At 41.7% G+C, this 18,820-nt stretch overlaps 1 protein-coding gene across 1 annotated transcript in view; it reads right to left on the bottom strand.

Annotated features, from left to right (window-relative positions):
• LOC118013514 (beta-galactosidase-1-like protein 2) overlaps positions 1-17,657 on the bottom strand; it is a 78,289-nt gene extending 60,632 nt beyond the window's left edge. The window contains exons 1-2 of the mRNA XM_035009449.1: positions 16,296-17,657; positions 15,953-16,150 (exon numbers count right to left, since the gene is read on the bottom strand). Coding sequence (XP_034865340.1) covers positions 15,953-16,150; positions 16,296-16,387 — 290 coding nt within the window. The 5' untranslated portion in view covers positions 16,388-17,657. The remainder of the gene's footprint in view (positions 1-15,952; positions 16,151-16,295) is intronic.
• Positions 17,658-18,820: the final 1,163 nt, after the last annotated feature.

The raw sequence follows: 18,820 nt of genomic DNA, 5'->3' as shown, positions 1-18,820 counted from the left end.
GCCCCATAGTGATCATGGCCTGCAATGCCATGCTCTAGGAAGGCCCCAACATGGTCCGCACCAACTCAGTTAAGGCCACCCCTGGCACCACTGTGGAGACTTTATTGTCCACATCAGCAAGAGTGTCATTCGCACCAGAAACTCTGTGGAAGAGAGATCCAGCTGTGGTTCCAGGGCAATGAGCTGGTGGGTTGGGCAGATGAGAACCACCACAGCAGCATTTACCCAGCCTGAGCACTAAAGGTGCCTTCAGCTGCCCCAGCATCCACCCAGGACAAACCACCTCTGTGAACAAGAACTTGAGCCCACATCCAAATTCTGCTCATCCATCATAAATTATCTCCCTGTCCACCTCCTGCTCCACTCCAACACACAGGAGTCTGAGCCACCAACTTTATGTGCCTTTCAGTGTCCTAAGCCAGTAAGATATGGGACCAAATCCTTTCTGTACCAAAGTGCCAGATAACCTATAGATTGTCTCCAAAAGTGGAGAGTGTAACCTCTCCCCACCAAAGGCAGAACATTAAAATTCACTATGCTGTGCAAATAAATAAATAAATAAATTATCAAGTACAATTTAATTTGTCAATCATACCTCAATAAAGCTAAGAATGATTTAAAAAACAGAAAAATAATGCATGAAAAACTGGAAATTAAAGAGAAATAGAACTATTATGGTAAAGAATATTAAAATAGCTTATAGAATATAATGCCAAAATTGTATACAAAGAAATATGGAACTCTCTAGTTGTTAAAAAATAGAAATTTCCTATTTGAATAAAAGTATAAAATTTTATTAAATTAGAAAGTATAGAAGAAAACTACAATAACTCTAAATATTCAAACCCTTGTACCAACACCATCATCAAAAATGATGTTTTTAGTGAATTATTTTCTCAGTTATAAGAATCAAATTCCAAGATGCCATGCTGTGTAATATATGTCAAATTAAAGTAAGCTCATTTTATAAAATTAATATAATAACTGAAAAAAAGAGAAACACACAGAAGTCATTCAGAAATTTCTGAGCACTTACTATGTTCCAGGTACTATTATGAGCACCAAAGATCATCAAAACAGACAAAAAAATTCCTGCCCTCACAAAGTTCACAGTCTGGGAACTAAAACTATAAAACTCTGAGAAAAAAAACATTGGGGAAAAGCTTCATGACATTGGATATGGCAATAATTTCTTGGATATGACAATGAAGGTACAGGCAAGAAAAGGAAAAACAAACAAATTGAACTTCATGAAAATTTAAAACTTTTGTGCATCAAAGGACACTTTCAACAGTATAATTCACAGAATAGAAGAAAATATTTGCAATCACATATCTGATAAGGTATCAATATCCAGAATATATGAAGAATTTCTACAACTCAACAATAACTACCCAATTCAAAAATGGGCAAAAGGTAAGTATTTGAATAGATATTTCTTCAAAAATGATATGTAAATGGCCAATAAATACATAAAAAGATTCTCAGCACCACTAATCAGTAGGGAAATGTAAATCCAAATCACAAAAAAGAGATACCATTCCATGTATGGTGATTAACATAACAAACAAACAAACAAACAAAGATACCACTCTACATCATTAGGATGGAATGCTTGTGCATTTTTGGTAGGAATGTAAAACAGTGCAGTTCCTGTAAAAAAACATGAGCATTCCTCAAATAATTTAAAATAGAATTATAATTCGAGCAAGCAATTCCACTTCTGGGTACATACATAAAAGAACGGAAATCAGGAACTCAAATAGATATTTATACACCAATGTTCATAGCAGCATTGTTCACAATAGCCAAAAGGCAGAAATAATCCAAGTGCCTATCCACATATGAATGGATAAACAAAATATAGTACATACCATGGAATATTATTCAACCTTAGAAAGGAATGAAATTTGATACATGCTATAGCGTAAATGCACCTTGCACATTACGTGAAGTGAAATAAGCCAGACATAAAAGGACAAATATTATATGATTCCATGTATATGAGGTACCTAAAAAAATCAAATTCACAGAGACAGAAAATAGAACAGTGGTTACCAGGGAATGAAGGGAGAAAAGAATGAGAAGTTATTTTTTAATAGAGTAGTATGGGATAATGAAAAAGTTCTGGATATTGACAGAGGAGATGGTTGCAAAACAATATGTATTTACATAATGGCACTGATTTTGGAATGTCTTTGGAATTTGTGGAAAACGAGTTGACAATATTTACTAAAACTAAACATACACCTACCCCATTGTCCATCATATTCATTCCTAGATGTATAGCCAACAGAAATGTTTACGTATTCTCACCAAAAGACAAATACGAGATTGTTCCTGGCCCCACTATTTCTAATAGCTAAAAACTGAAAATATCTAAATGTCTATTGACAAAACAAATATATTTTGGTATGATTATCAGTGGAATTCCATAGTTATGAGAATGAACAAGCTAAAACGTGATAATAAGGATGAATATCATAAACATAATCTTGAACAAAAGATAGCAGATACAACAGAGTACATATTGTATGATTCCATTTAAATAAAGTTCAAAAACAGGCCAAGGTAATCTATGTGTTAGAATAATGAGTAGTAGTTATCTTTTGGAGGGAGGACATGACTGTAAGGGGGATGGGAGAGCTTCTGAGATGCTGGAGTACTACAAGGCTTTGGAGGTTGGTTACAGGAGTATGTTCACTTTATCAAAATTTATTGAGCCAAACCCTTATATACTAAGTACATGTTAAACTTTAATCAAATATTACTTTAAAATAAAAACTAAAATGAAGAAGAATAGGGGAAAAAGGAATCGAGAATATTTACTACCAGAAAGGTAGTAGGTAATTTGGGCCAAACCTCTTAATGAGGAAAACAAGAGAAAGCAAATTTTTCATTAACTGACAGAAGGCATCAAAAAGACTTCCACTTTCTAATCCAAGAGGTAAAGAGCTTAGAAGTTGTCACTCCCATCCTCACAAGAACAAAGCTGAGACCTAGAAGCTGTTGAAAATCAACAACTCTTCTTATCTATCAGAGAAGAGAGGTCACAGGGAAAACTACTGCCCCAAAAACTAGAGTGAGAGACAGCTGATGTAATGGTTAATTCTACATGTTGACTTGACTGGGCAATCAGGTGGTCTGACACATGGTCAAACGGTGTATGAGTGTTTCTGGAGAAGATTAACATTTGAACTAGTAGACTGAGTAACATGGATTGCCCTCCCTAATGGGATAGGCCTCATCCAGTCAACTAAAGACCTGAATAGAATAATTATTAATATAATACATCACATCAACAGGCTATAGAAGAGAAATAATCACATAATTTTATCAATAGATGCATAAAAAGCATTTGAGAAAATCCAACACCCATTCATGACAAAAAATTCTCAGTAAACTAGGAAAAGAGAACTGCCTCAACTTCATAAAGAATAGCTATAGAAAACCTACAGCTAACAACAAACTTCATTATAAGAAACCAGAAGCTTCTCTGCTAAGATTAGGGACAAGGCAAGCTGCCTTCAGCTCAGGTCCTGATCTCAGGGTCCTGGGATCAAGTCCTGCATCAGGCTCCTTTATCAGCCAGGAGTCTGCTTCTCCCTCTGCCTGCCACTCTCCCTGCTTCTGCATGTTCTCTCTCTCTCTCTCTCTCTGACAAATAAATAAATAAAATCTTTGAAAAAAAAATTCAAAAGACAAAAAAAAAAAAAAACCTCTTGGAACTACTAAGCGATCAATAGCAAGATTTCAGAAAACAAAGTTAATATACAAAAGTCAATCATTTTCCTATATAAGAGCAATGAACAATTGGACAAATAACACTATCCAACTTCAAAACTCATCATGAAGCTACAGCAATCAAGACAGTGTGGCACTGATGAAAGAATAGACAAATAGATCAAGGAAACTGAACAGTGAGCATAGAAATATATCCACACAAATACAGTCCACTTATATCTGACAAAGGAGCAAATGCAATACAGTAAAGAAAAAAAATAGTCTTTTTAAAAAATGGTGCTGCAACAACAGGACATCCACACGGACACACACAAAAATGATGTAGACATAGTTTTAACTCCCTTCAAAAAATGAACTCAAAATGGATCATAGACTTCAATGTAAAGTGTAAAACTATAAACCTTCTAGAAGATAACATAGAAGAAAATCTAGATAACTCTGGGTTTGGCAATGACTTTTTAGGTACAATACTAGCACATTGCATGACATAATTAAATTGAACTTCATTAAAATTAAAAACATACGCTATGCAAAAGACATTGTCAAGACAATAAGAAGACAAACCACTGGGGGAGGAGCAAGATGGTGCAGGAGTAGGAGACCTGGATTTCGTCTGGTCCCAGGAATTCAGCTGGATAGGGATCAAACCATTCTGAACACCTACAAACTCAACAGGAAATCGAAGAAAAGAATAGCAACAACTCTCTGAAAAAAAAAAAAACGACCACCTTCTGGAAGGTAGGACATGCAGAGAAGTGAATCCGAGGTGATATTCGGGAGGATAGACAGCGGAGGAGGGGGCCTCCATCGGCCACTTCTGGCAAGTGATAGAGCAGCGGAGCACAAAATTGGAACATTTAGAAGTCGGCTCTGCTGAGGGACATCACTCCAGTGGCTAAGCAGGGGGTGGAACCCTCACGGGACAGTGTGGTCGCAGGACCCTCGGGGTCACAGAAAGACCGGGGGTGCCTGAATGCAGCAGAGCTCCCAGGGATCGGAGCGGGGAAGCCGGCTACAGAGACGGAGCCGAGGCGCGGGCTCTCAGCTCAGGGTGGCCATAAACTGTGATCCGCCGCACAGTCGGGCCACTGCTCCTCCAGCAGGGACCCAACAAGTGGCAGATCCAGGGAGACTCCCCTTCCTCCCCCAGGAGGAGCGGCGCGGGAGCGCACCACAGGGATCTGCTGGGTTTGGAGACTCCACACAGGGTCGGGTGCCAGAGACAGAAATGCTCAGTCACAGGCCAGGTGAGCACGGAGTGCGGCCGGAGACCGGGGAGATGGGAGTGACTGACTGCTTTTCTCTGGGGGCTCACTGAGGAGCGGGGCTCCAAGTTCTCGGCTCCTCTGGGGCACAGATTGGGAGGCTGCCATTTTCACTCTCGTCCTCCAAAGCATACGGGAAGCTTGCAGAGAACAAAAGCTCCCGAGAGCAAACCCGAGCAGATTACATAGCCCGGACCTGGCAAGGGCAGGGCAATTCCACCTCCAGCAGAGACATTTGGGAACCATGGCAACAAGCCCCTCCCCCAGAAGACCAGTGAGAACAGCCAGCCAAGACCAAGTTTACCATCAATGAGAACAGCAGAACTCCAGCGGTAGGGGAATACTGCACATAGAATCCATGGCTTTTTTACCATGATTCTTTAGTCTTTCAAAGTTAATTTTTTTTTAACTTTCTTTTTCTTTTTTTTTTTTTGAATTTTTCTTTTTCTCTTTTTTGACCAACAGCTTATCAATCCCTTTTTTAAAAACTCTTTTTTATTTTTCATTTTTACAGTCATATTCTATCCCTTCATAGCAGTTAACCTTATTTTTGGTATATATATATAAGTTGTTCTCTCTTTAAAATTTTGGGATACAGTTTCTTCTAACAGATCAAAATACACCGTAAATCTCTAGTGTATGGCTTTGTTCTAGTCTGCTGCCTGATCACATTCTCTCCCTTTTTTTTTAAATCCTCTTCTTTCTTTTTTTCAACCAACTTCTTATCAATTCCTTTTATAAAGTATTTTATAATTTTCATCTTTACAGTCATATTCCAACCCTTCATCATATTAACCCTTATTTTTGTACATATATAAGTTTTTCTTTCTTTAAAATTTTGGGAGGCACTTTCTTCTAACAGACCAAAATATGCCCAAAATCTAGTGTGTGGCACTGATCTATGCACCAGCCTATTCATATTTGATCATATTCTGTCTTTTTTGTTCGGTTTAGTTTTTGTTTGTTTGTTTTTATCTTTTTCTTTTTCTTTTTTCTTTCTTACCCTTTCTTTTCCCCATTTCAGGTCTTTTCTGATTTGTTTAGTGTGTATTTTTCTGGGGTCATTGTTACCCTGTTAGCATTTTGTTCTCTCATTTGTCTATTCTCCTCTGAACAAAATGACAAGATGGAAAAAATCACCTCAAAAAAAAAGAAAAAGAGGCAGTACTGACTGCCAGGGATGTAATCGATACGGACGTTAGTAAGATGTCGGAACTAGAGTTCAGAATGATCTTAAAGATACTGGTTGGGCTTGAAAAAGGCATGGAAGTTATTAGAGAAACCCTCTCTGGAGAAATAAAAGAACTAAAATCTAACCAAGTTGAAATCAAAAAGGCTATTAATGAGGTGCAATCAAAAATGGGGGCACTAACTGCTAGGATAAATGAGGCAGAAGAGAGAATCAGTGATATAGAAGACCAAATGATGGAAAATCAAGAAGCTGAGAAAAAGATAAACAACTACTAGATCACGAGGGCAGAATTTGAGAGCTAAGTGATACCATAAGATGAAACAATATTAGAATAATTGGGATCCCAGAAGAAGAAGAAAGAGAGAGGGGGCAGAAGGTATATTGGAGCAAATTATAACAGAGAACTTCCCTAATTTGGGGAAGGAAACAGGCATCAAAATCCAGGAGGCACAGAGAACCTCTCTCAAAATCAATAAAAATAGGTCAACACCCCTAAGTAAAGTTAGTAAGTAAAGTAAGTAAAACTTACAAGTCTCAGAGACAAAGAGAAAATCCTGAAAGCAGCTCAGGAGAAGAGATCTGTTAACCTACAATGGTAGAAATATTAGATTGGCAACAGACCTATCCACAGAGACCTGGCAGGCCAGAAAGGACTGGCAATGATATATTCAGAACACTAAATGAGAAAAATATGCAGCCAAGAATACTATATCCAGCTAGGCTGTCACTGAAAACAGAAGGAGAGATAAAAAGCTTCCAGGACAAACAAAAACTTAAAGAATTTGCAAACACGAAACCAGCCCTACAAGAAATATTGAAAGGGGTCCTCTAAGCAAAGAGAGAGCCTAAAAGCAACATAAACCAGAAAGGAACACAGACAATATACAGTAACAGTCACCTTACAGGCAATACAATGGCACTAAATTCCTATCTTTCAATAGTTACCCTGAATGTAAATGGGCTAAATGCCCCAATCAAAAGACACAGGCTATCAGATTGGATTAAAAAACAAGACCCATTGATATGCTGTCTGCAAGAGACTCATTTTAGACCCAAAGAAACCCCCAGATTGAAAGTGAGGGGGTGGAAAACCATTTACCATGCTAATGGACACCAAAAGAAAGCTGGGGTGGCAGCCCTTATATCAGACAAATTAGATTTTAAACCAAAGACTGTAATAAGAGATGAGGAAGGACACTATATCCTACTTAAAGGGTCTATCCAACGAGAAGATCTAACAATTGTAAATATCTATGCCCCTAACATGGGAGCAGCCAATTATATAAGGCAGTTAATAACAAAAGCAAAGAAACACATTGACAACAATACAATAATAGTGGGGGACTTTAACACCCCCCCTCACTGAAATGGACAGATCATCTAAGCAAAAGATCAACAAGGAAATAAAGACTTTAAGTGACACACTGGACCAAATGGACTTCACAGACATATTCAGAACATTCCACCCCAAAGCAACAGAATACATATTCTTCTCTAGTGCCCATGGAACATTCTCCAGAATAGATCACATCCTAGGGCACAAATCAGGCCTCAACCAGTACCAAAAGATTGGGATCATTCCCTGCATATTTTCAGACCACAGTGCTTTGAAACTAGAACTCAATCACAAGAGGAAAGTCAGAAAGAACTCAAATACATGGAGGCTAAAGAGCATCCTACTGAAGAATGAATGGGTCAACCAGGAAATTAAAGAAGAATTTAAAAAATTCATGGAAACCAATGAAAATGAAAACACAACTGTTCAAAATCTTTGGGATGCAGCAAAGGCAGTCCTAAGAGGAAAGTATATAGCAATACAAGCCTTTCTCAAGAAACAAGAAAGGTCTCAAATACACAACCTAACCCTACACCTAAAGGAGCTGAAGAAAGAACAACAAATAAAGCCTAAACCCAGCAAGAGAAGAGAAATAATAAAGATCAGAGCAGAAATCAATGAAATAGAAACTAAAAGAACAGTAGAACAGATCAACAAAACTAGGAGCTGGTTCTTTGAAAGAATTAATAAGATTGATAAACCCCTAGCCAGACTTATCAAAAAGAATAGAGAAATGACCCACATCAACAAAATCATGAATGAAAGAGGGGAGATCACAACCAACACCAAAGAAATACAAACAATTATAAGAACATATTATGAGCAACTCTATGCCAGCAAATTAGATAATCTGGAAGAAATAATAGATGCATTCCTAGAGTTATATGAACTACCAAAACTGAACCAGGAAGATATAGAAAACCTGAACAGACCTAAACCACTAAGGAAATTGAAGCAGTCATCAAAAATCTCCCAACAAACAAAAGCCCAGGGCCAGATGGCTTCCCAGGGGAATTCTACCAAACATTTCAAGAAGAATTAATACCTATTTTTCTGAAACTTTTCCAGAAAATAGAAATGGAAGGAAACTTCCAAACTCGTCTTATGAGGCCACCATTACCTTGATCCCAAAACCAGACAAAGACCCCATCAAAAAGGAGAATTACAGACCAATATCCCTGATGAATATGGATGCAAAATTCTCACCAAAATTCTAGCCAATAGGATCCAACAGTCCATTAAAAGGATTATTCACCACAACCAAGTGGGATTTATCCCTGGGCTGCAAGTTTGGTTCAACATCTGCAAATCAATCAACATGATACAATACATTAATAAAAGAAAGAACAAGAACCATATGATCCTCTCAATAGATGCAGAAAAAGCATTTGACAAAGTACAGCATCCTTTCGTGATCAAAACTCTTCAGAGTATAGGCATAGAGGGTACATACCTCAATATCATAAAAGCCATCTATGAAAAACCCACAGCAAATATCATCTTCAATGGGGAAAAACTGAGAGCTTTTCCTCTAAGGTCAGGAACACGGCAGGGATGTCCACTATCACCACTGCTATTCAACACAGTATTAAAAGTCTTAGCCACAGCAATCAGACAACAAAAAGAAATAAAATGCATCCAAATTGTCCAAGAAAAAATCAAACTCTCACTGTTTGCAGATGATATACTTTATGTGGAAAACCCAAAAGACTCCACCCCAAAACTGCCAGAACTCATACAGGAATTCAGTAAAGTGGCAGGATATAAAATCAGTGCACAGGAATCAGTGGCATTCCTATACACCAACAACAAGACAGAAGAAAGAGAAATTAGGGAGTTGATCCCATTTACAATTGCACCCAAAACCATAAGATACCTAGGAATAAATCTAACCAAAGAGGCAAAGAAATCTGTACTCAGAAAACTATAAAATACTCATGAAAGACATTGAGGAAGACACAAAGAAATGGAAAAACGTTCCATGCTCATGGATTGGAAGAACAAATACTGTGAAGATGTCAATGCTACCTAGAGCAATCTACACATTTAATGCAATCCCTATCAAAATACCATCAACTTCTTTCAAAGTAATGGAACAAATAATCCTATAATTTGTATGGAACCAGAAAAGACCCCGAGTAGCCAGAGGAATGTTGAAAAAGAAAAGCAAAGCTGGCGGCATCACAATTCCGGACTTCAAGCTCTATTACAAAGCTGTCATCATCAAGACAGTATGGTACTGGCACAAAAACAGACACATAGATCAATGGAACAGAATAGAGAGCCCAGAAATGGACCCTCAACTCTATGGTCAACTAATCTTTGATAAAGCAGGAAGAACTGTCCAATGGAAAACACAGTCTCTTCAACAAATGGTGTTGGGAAAATTGGACAGCCACATGCAGAAGAATGAAACTGGACCATTTCCTTACACCACACACAAAAACAGACTCAAAGTTGTTGAAAGACCTAAATGTGAGACAGGAGTCCATCAAAATCCTAAAGGAGAACACAGGCAGCAACCTCTTTGACCTCAGCCGCAGCAACTTCTTCCTAGACACATCGCCAGAGGCAAAGGAAGCAAGGGCAAAAATGAACTATTGGGACTTCATCAAGATAAAAAGCTTTTGCACAGCAAAAGAAACAGTCAACAAAACCAAAAGACAACCGACAGAATGGGAGAAGGTATTTGCAAATGACATATCAGATAAAGGGCTAGTATCCAAAATCTACAAAGAACTTCTTAAACTCAACACTCAAAGAACAAATGATCCAATCAAGAAATGGGCAGAAGACATGAACAGACATTTTTCCAAAGAAGACATCCAAATGGCCAACAGACACATGAAAAAGTGCTCAACATTGCTCGGCATCAGGGAAATCCAAATCAAAACCTCAAAGAGATACCACCTCAGACCAGTCAGAATGGCTAAAATTAACGTCAGGAAACGACAGATGTTGGCGGGGATGTGGAGAAAGGGAAACCCTCTTATACTGTTGGCGGCAATGCAAGCTGGTGCAGCCACTCTGGAAAGCAGTATGGAGGTTCCTCAAAAAGTTGGAAAATAGAGCTACCATATGATCCAGCAATTGCACTACTGGGTATTTACCCCAAGGATACAAATGTAGGGATCCAAAGGGGTACGTGCACCCCGATGTTTATAGCAGCAATGTCTACAATAGCCAAACTGTGGAAAGAGCCTAGATGTCCATCGACAGATGAATGGATAAAGAAGAGGTGGTATATATATACAATGGAATATTATGCAGCCATCAAAAGGAATGAAATCTTGCCATTTGCAACGACCTGGATGGAACTGGAGGGTATTATGCTGAGTGAAATAAGTCAATCAGAGAAAGACATGTATCATATGACGTCACTGATATGAGGAATTTTTATTTTTTATTTATTTTTAAATTTTTTTTAAAGATTTTATTTATTTGACAGAGAGAGACAGCCAGAAAGAGAACACAAGCAGGGGGAGTGAGAGAGGGAGAAGCAGACTCCCCGCAGAGCAGGGAGCCCGACGCAGGGCTTGATCCCAGGACCCCGGGATCATGACCTGAGCCGAAGGCAGACGCTTAACGACTGAGCCACCCAGGCACCCCGATATGAGGAATTTTTAATCTCAGGAAACAAACTGAGGGTTGCTGGAGTGGTGGGGGGTGGGAGGGATGGGGTGGCTGGGTGATAGACATTGGGAGGGTATGTGCTATGGTGAGCACTGTGAATTGTGTAAGACTTGAATCACAGACCTGTACCTCTGAAGCAAATAATACATTATATGTTAAAAAAAAAGAAGAAGAAGATAACAGTAGGGGAAGAATGAAGGGGGGGAAATTGGAGGGGGAGACGAACCGTGAGAGACGATGGACTCTGAGAAACAAACTGAGGTTTCTAGAGGGGTGGGGGGTGGGGGGATGGGTTAGCCTGGTGATGGGTATTAAAGAGGGCACATTCTGCATGGAGCACTGGGTGTTATACGCAAACAATGAAACATGGAATACTACATCAAAAACTAATGATGTATGGTGATTAACATAACATAATAATAATAATAATAAAAAGAATATCTATTTGAAAAGAAAAAACAAAGGAAAGCCTTCAAGTCCTCAAAGCAACTACAGAAAAGGATACACGGCCCTCTAGAGAGTATCAGTTAAACGGAGAGCTGACTTTACAATGGAGACTGAAAACCAGAAGGCAGTGGCATTATCTTCAAAATGCTAAAACACCTGCCAACCTAGAATTCTATACCAGTGAAAACATTCCTCACAAATAAAAGGAAAATTAAGACATTTCAGATAAACAAAAGCTGAGAACTTTGTCACCAGCAAATCTACACTACAGAAAATTAAAAAATGTGTTCTTCATGCAGAAAGAAAGTTTCCAGAACAATAATAGTCTTGTTATTTAGAATTAAAATACATAACAATAGCATACAAATTAAGAGAGAAATAACTAGAGACAAAGCATTCTAATTTCTTTACATTATAAAGTGGGTAAAAGTACAAGAAAGAATTAGTTGTTGAAAAATCAAATATGAATATTATAAACCCTTGAGCTTCCAGTAAAAGAGTATATATCTCTCAAGCTAATAGAAGAAAGGAAATAGACACTCCATCATTCCAAAAAAAGACAATATTGCTTAGGAATACCAAAGCAAATAATTCTTTAACACAGGCAATAAAAGGCTGAGAAAGCAGCCTAGCTTAACAGATACTAAAATGGAATAAAAAAGGGGCGCATGGGTGGCTCAGTCATTAAGCATCTGCCTTCGGCTCAGGTCATGGTCCCAGGGTCCTGGGATCGAGCCCCACATTGGGCTCCCTGCTCTGCAGGAAGCCTGCTTCTCCCTCTCCCACTCCCCCTGCTTGTGTTCCCTCTCTCACAGTGTCTCTCTCTGTCAAATAAATAAATAAAATCTTTAAAAAATAAATAAATAAAATAAAATAAAATAGAATAAAAAACTAGAAACCTGCTATCATATCTAGAAAAAGGGGAAACAAGCACAATTAAAACAGAAAGATAAAATAATTAAGTTAACTGTTACTATAGTACAAGAATGAATAGATAACACAATGTAACCAATAATAGCCTGAAAATCAAACTCATCATTGCATTCTCCAACACTGGTCAAGATCTACTGATACTGAGGTGAAGTTTTTGTGAATCCATAGTAAAAATTTGTAATGACTGAAAACCTGTTCAAGACTTCAAGAATGGAAATTAGCTTGATTGAAAAAGAAAAACCAGTCCTGCCATTAGATAGACACAGATTAAAACCACCTGAAAAGTTAAAAGGAGACACTACTGCTCCCAAGGCAGTGTAGCAGTTATAAAATGTCACCTCTTTGAGTGACTATTGCTTTATCATCGATGACACCCCCAGATCCTCTCTGCTGTACCCTTTTACTTCTAGGGTGGCCTAACTGCTAAACTACCCTTACCTCATGCCAGTACCCAACCCTGGCTAAACCTACTTCTTCTAATCTTGCACTGGAAACAACAAGCAATCCAGAAGTTGTCCCTGCTTTCCTTCAACTCCCTTTAGAATCCTTCACATGGGGCCTAAACTTGCAAAGTCTCTCCTCCTCCTCCACCATTCCTCTAGAACTCACTCCCTTGCTGAAAGTCAGCAAATCTGATTTTGTCACACTCTAGGTCTGTCCCTGCAAGACTCTGGCTGATTCATTTCTAATAACTCTTTTTTTTTTTTTTTTATCTAATAACTCTTTTTTTAAAAGACAATGCAGTCAATGAAATTGAGCCATTCTCTTACACCATACACAAAAATAAATTCAAAATGGATCAAAGACCTAAATATGAGACAGGAATCCATCAAAATCCTAGAGGAGAACATAGGCAGCAAACTCTTCAACCTCGGTCGCAGGAACTTCTTGCTAGGCACGTCTCCAAAGGCAAAGGAAACAAAAGCAAAAATGAACTCTTGGGACTTCATCAAGGTAAAAACCTTGTGCACAGCAAAGAAAACAACCAACAAAACTAAAAGACAACCTATGGAATGGGAGAAGATATTTGCCAATGACATATCAGATAAAAGGCTAGTTAGTATCCAAGATCTATAAAAAACTTATCAAACTCAACACCCAGAAAAACAAATAATCCAGTTAAGAAATGGGCAGAAGACATGAACAGACATTTCTCCAAAGAAGACATACAAATGACCAACAGACACATGAAGAAATGTTCACTTGGCATCAGGGAAATACAAATCAAAACCACAATGAGATACCAACTTACACCAATCAGAATGGCTAAAATTAACAAGTCAGGAAACAACAAATGTTGGTGAGGACCCTCTTACACTGTTGGTGGGAATGCAAGCTGGTACAGCCACTCTGGAAAACAGCATGGAGGTTCTCAAGAAGTTAAAAATAGAGCTACCCTATGACCCAGCAATGGCACTACTGGGTATTTAGCCCAAAGATACAGATGTAGTGAAACAAAAGGGTAACTGCACCCCAATGTTCCTAGCAGCAATGTCCATAATGGCCAAACTGTGGAAAGAGCCATGATGTCCTTCAACAGATGAATGGATAAAGAAGATGTGGTTCATATATACAATGGAATATTACTTAGCCATCAGAAAGGATGGATATTTACCATTTACATCGATGTGGATGGAACTGGAGGTATTATGCTAAGTAAAAGAATTAAATCAGAGAAAAACAATTATCATATGCTTTCACTCATATGTGGAATACAAGAAACAGTGCAGAGGACCGTAAGGGAAGGAAAGGAAAACTGAATGGGAAGAAATCAGGAAGAAAAACCATGAGAGACTCTTAACTGTGGGAAACAAACTGAGGGTTGTGGAAGGGAAGGTGGGTGGGGGGATAAGGGAACTGCGTGATGGGCATTAAAGAGGGCCTGTCATGTGACAAGCACTGGGTGTTATATGCAACTGATGAATTATTGAACACTACATCTGAAACTAATGATGTACTATGTGTTGGCTAATTGAATTTAAATAAAATTTTTTTAAAAAGACAATGCAGTCTTTATATGCTAAATGTGTTCAATGTATAAGGCTGCATGCATTCTGTGACAATGTTCTCTTCCTTTTTGAGAGACTTAGACTATCTTACAGCTTATGAAATAAGGGTGACACTTTTTACTTTTCTAAACAACAGTGCTAAAAACAAACAAAAATGTACCTGTCTTATTTAGACTACAACTGTGTTTAAGTTTTTAATAGTTTATAAAATTTCAATGTGTGTGAATCACGGCTATATTAAGGAACAAAATAATAAGAAAAAAAAGGGGGAATAATGTGATGTATAAAAGGCATTATGACAGTTTAGAGGGCAAATGCTTTTAAATATCACTCCCATCATTCACCAAATCAAATTCCAATTAAATATTTTTTCTTCTAAACCTACATTTTAAAAACCAACCACTCAGGGGTGCCTGGGTGGCTCAATCAGTTAAGCAACTGCCTTCTGCTCGGGTCATGATTCTGGGGCCTGGGATCGAGCCCCACGTCCGGCTCCCTGCTCAGTGGAGAGCCTGCTTCTCCCTCTCCCTCTGCCTGTCACTCTGCCTACTTGTGCTCTCTCTCTATCTCTCTGTCAAATAAATAAATAAAATCTTAAAAAAAAACACAAAAAACAGGGCACCTGGGTGGCTCAGTTGGTTAAGCGACTGCCTTCAGCTCAGGTCATGATCCTGGAGTCCTGGGATCGAGTCCCACATCGGGCTCCCTGCTCGGCGGGGAGTCTGTTTCTCCCTCTGACCCTCCTCCCTCTCATGCTCTCTCTGTCTCATTCTTTCTCTCCCAAATAAATAAATAAAATCTTTAAAAAAAAAAACAAAAAAACAAAAAAACAAAAAAAACCCAACCACTCAAAAAGAGAACACAGCTAAAACTGGTATCAAAACAATAATGGATAAGCAGTTTCCAAGTTTTGAAGCCTAGAAAGAAATTACTAATTTTTGTTAATTTCAGCTTGTAGAATGAGGATAATTTTATTACTTGCCAGGCCTGGCTCTCAATGAAACCTTTCTTCAAAGACAAAATCTTCTAGAACAGTATTCTCTCCTAGGACTCATCACTGGGGCTATGACTCGGCTAGCAAGTGAGGATATCCAAGGAGGAGAGTAGTTAGGGACCACTGACCTACATCCATCTGTACTGGCCACTGCCTCTGGAAGTTAGACTTTTGCATGCAGGCCACCGTGACCCTGTTTAGAGGGAGGCCTTTCAAAGCCCTCAGTGCAGGCTCTATCCACAGGATGGATATTCTGGAGATATCAAATGGAGACTCGGACATCCTAAGAACAATGAAGAAAATACTAAAAGGGTCAACCTCTAGACTGGTCTAATAAAGTCTGAGCTAGAAATTCAGACTATAAATTCTTGAACTCATTACGTAGGTGCCAGCACTCACGTGGTGAGGGTGTTGAAACCACAGGCCTTCAGCTTCAGCAAGCGGTCCCTCCAGTACTCCCTGGGCACCCGGAAATAGTGAATAGTACCTGCTATGATCAGGAAAGGAGAGCCATCTAGTGTGAAGCTTGAGCCTTCAACTTTCAGACCCACATTGCGATTCACCATGCGGGAGGGAGTCAAGAAAACCTGATTCATCCTGCAAGGACAAGGGAGATGTGTGAAGTCCTAAAGATGTAACCCATGTGGCACACGGTTTGGGCAAATCAGAAAGGCCTTTCCTTCAGGGGCCCTAGGCTCTCCTCCAGTGCAAACAGAAAGTTCCCAACCCTTCCCAAACATACCTGGGTGAGAAGTCTCCTCCAAATTGAGCTATTACCAGTAACCCTGAAGACAGGTACAGGATGCCCACAGGTCTCAATAAGAAGGTCAGCATGCTAAACAGAGAGGATAGAACTGAAGTCAGACACCCTGGAGGCAGAGAAGGAGGTGGGAGCTGAGTGAGGTCTTGCCTGTGGAGGTGGGTGAGGAGCACAGACGTGGCCTCACTGGAAGGCAGGATTCTGCATGGCTGTCCCTTGGCTTCTGCACCACCTGGACTCACGACAGATTGGAGGGAGGGCAGCTGCAACGAAGAGCCTCCTGATAGCAACTGGATTTTCTGACACCAGTTACATTTTAGAGAAGATCTGGCCTCAGTCCCGTAAGTTTCACGGAAGAGAAGATAACCTCTGGGAAATTTGTGGGAGACCTTCTACTACTAAGGAGTGAACCCTAATAATTTGCTGCTTAGCAGAGAACACTCGCTGGAATGTAGAGGGACTTTCTCTGTAGCAGGGTCCCAATTTCTATCCCCAACCCAATTTTCTATTTCTCTGCTACTGTAGGATGTCATCTAATTAGCTCCCAGAACACACCCAGCGTTTGTGTGGCCAGTGATCTTCTTTATGCTGCTCACCGGGGGGCAAATGCTCTTTCCTTCATGTATCAAAAGTTCTGAGTCCGAGGTAGGCAGAACCAGTTGGGCCTAGCACCATCTGGGCGCTGCACAGCTTCTAGGAGGGGGAAGCACTCTGCATGGGGCGTGGCTGTGTCCTCACTACCCAGAGCAGGCCCTGAATCGCAGCAAGAGCTCAGCTCATGTTTTCCGAACAAACACAGGAGTTGCCAGAATCAGTAAAACATCTGCGTCGCCTCATAAGCTTCAGCTTTACCACGGGCTTCAAGAGTATTCCCTTAGGCAGAGTTGGGAGGGTAGAAAGCAACAGTTTTCTGTAGGGAAACAGGATGGAAAACAGAATGGGGCCCTGGGATTAGAGGAGGCAGACCCCTGGGCACCACTCAGCTCCTCACTGTGGGCGTGAAGAGTCCGGGAGACCGACTGAGATCAGAGGACGCTCAGAGATTTCCGGGGAGAAGACAGAAGGGACAAAGCGGAACCTCGAGGGAACCTGAACGGAGGGCCTAGAGATAAATTCCAGAAAGTGAGGAAACCCGAGGGGCCGTCTGGGTTGACGCGGTTCGGGGCTGCCGGGTGGGCCCAGAGCTGGGAGAGGCCACAGTGCGGGAGGGGCGGGGAGGTCCCGAGGCTGTTGCGGGCGTGGGCGCTCCGGTGGGCGCCCTGAGTGGGTCCCAGCCAAAGTAGAGGGCCGGAAGGGCAGGCGGTTACCCGACCTCACCCTGCGCCCGACTGCTCCTCCGCCAACTTGGCAGCGGTGGGTCGGTAGCAGCCGCCAGGCGGCGGACAGAGCGGGGTACAAACCGGCTCTGTGCTCCGCCCCGGAGAGCCTCGGCCGGAGAAAACCTCCCACCTCCCCGAGCCCTCCCCCCACCGCAGACTGGCCCGCCCCCACCCCCGTGCACCACCCCGCCCCCGACGGGCCCCAGTCTCCGCTGACCTGCTCCCCACCCGCCTGGGGCAGATCCTCCCTCACACCCGCACCCCCACCCCCCCGCAGCAAAATGGCCTCCACCCCCAGCCAAGCGCGTCCTTCCCGCAGTACCCTCCCTCCCCTCCGCTGATCCGCCCCCACGCCCACCCCTTGGGAGACTCGCAACCCCGCCAGGCCTCTGTGGGGCCGCAGCCCGGGCACTGCAGAGCGGAGTGCGGGCGTTGCAGTGAGCTCAGCTGGCCCTCTCTGCCCCTCTGGTCAGCCGGAGGCTGGCTCTGGCATCGGTCGTGACAGCTAATAGTCGTGGAGCGCCGTCAGTGGAGTGCGGACAGCTTGCCATCCGTTCCCCGCGGTCCTGCGCGGCTAACCGCGAGAACGGACTCGGGGCCGCCTGCCCCTCCGGCCCTCTACTTTCGCTGGGACCCCTTCAGGCGTCCTTCCCCGCGCAGCAGAGCCACTGGCACACTCGCTGGGCCACAGCAGGGGACTCATCCCCCGAGGGTCCGGGTTGGAGGCAGGGGTGTCCTCTCCGCAGCGACCACAGCTCCTCTCTCTGGGTCGCTTCAGCACGTGTTCACAAACCGCAGCCCCCGCGGTGCGAGGTGCTGAGGACACAGATAGGGACTATCCCTTTACCCCTGCAGGGAATGCCTAGGAAGGCCAATCTACATCCTGGAGGAGGAGGACCAGTTTCCTTTACCCTACGTGCCCTACAGCTAGTAACTTAACTCAGCCTGGGAGCAGTGGCCCACAAAGTGCGGCGTAGGTGAACCTTATCAACACGCAGATGCGCTGTCCCGTTTTGGACTTACAGAATCTGAAACCGGGGCGCATTCTGCGTTTGAGCAGGCAATTCTAATGCACCCTGAAGTCGGGGACTACCAGTCTACAACTTCTCCCCTGCTCGCCCTTGTCTCCACAGGAGAGCCCTGAGAGGACACCTGAGCCAATGTGGGTGGGGGGAAGGAAGTAGAGGT

This window comes from Mirounga leonina, unplaced genomic scaffold (assembly GCF_011800145.1).
Source record: "Mirounga leonina isolate KUSES-001 unplaced genomic scaffold, KU_Mleo_1.0 Mir_153, whole genome shotgun sequence".
In the NCBI taxonomy this organism is placed as follows: Eukaryota; Metazoa; Chordata; class Mammalia; order Carnivora; family Phocidae; genus Mirounga; species Mirounga leonina.
This window is presented reverse-complemented; position numbering and strand designations above follow the sequence as displayed.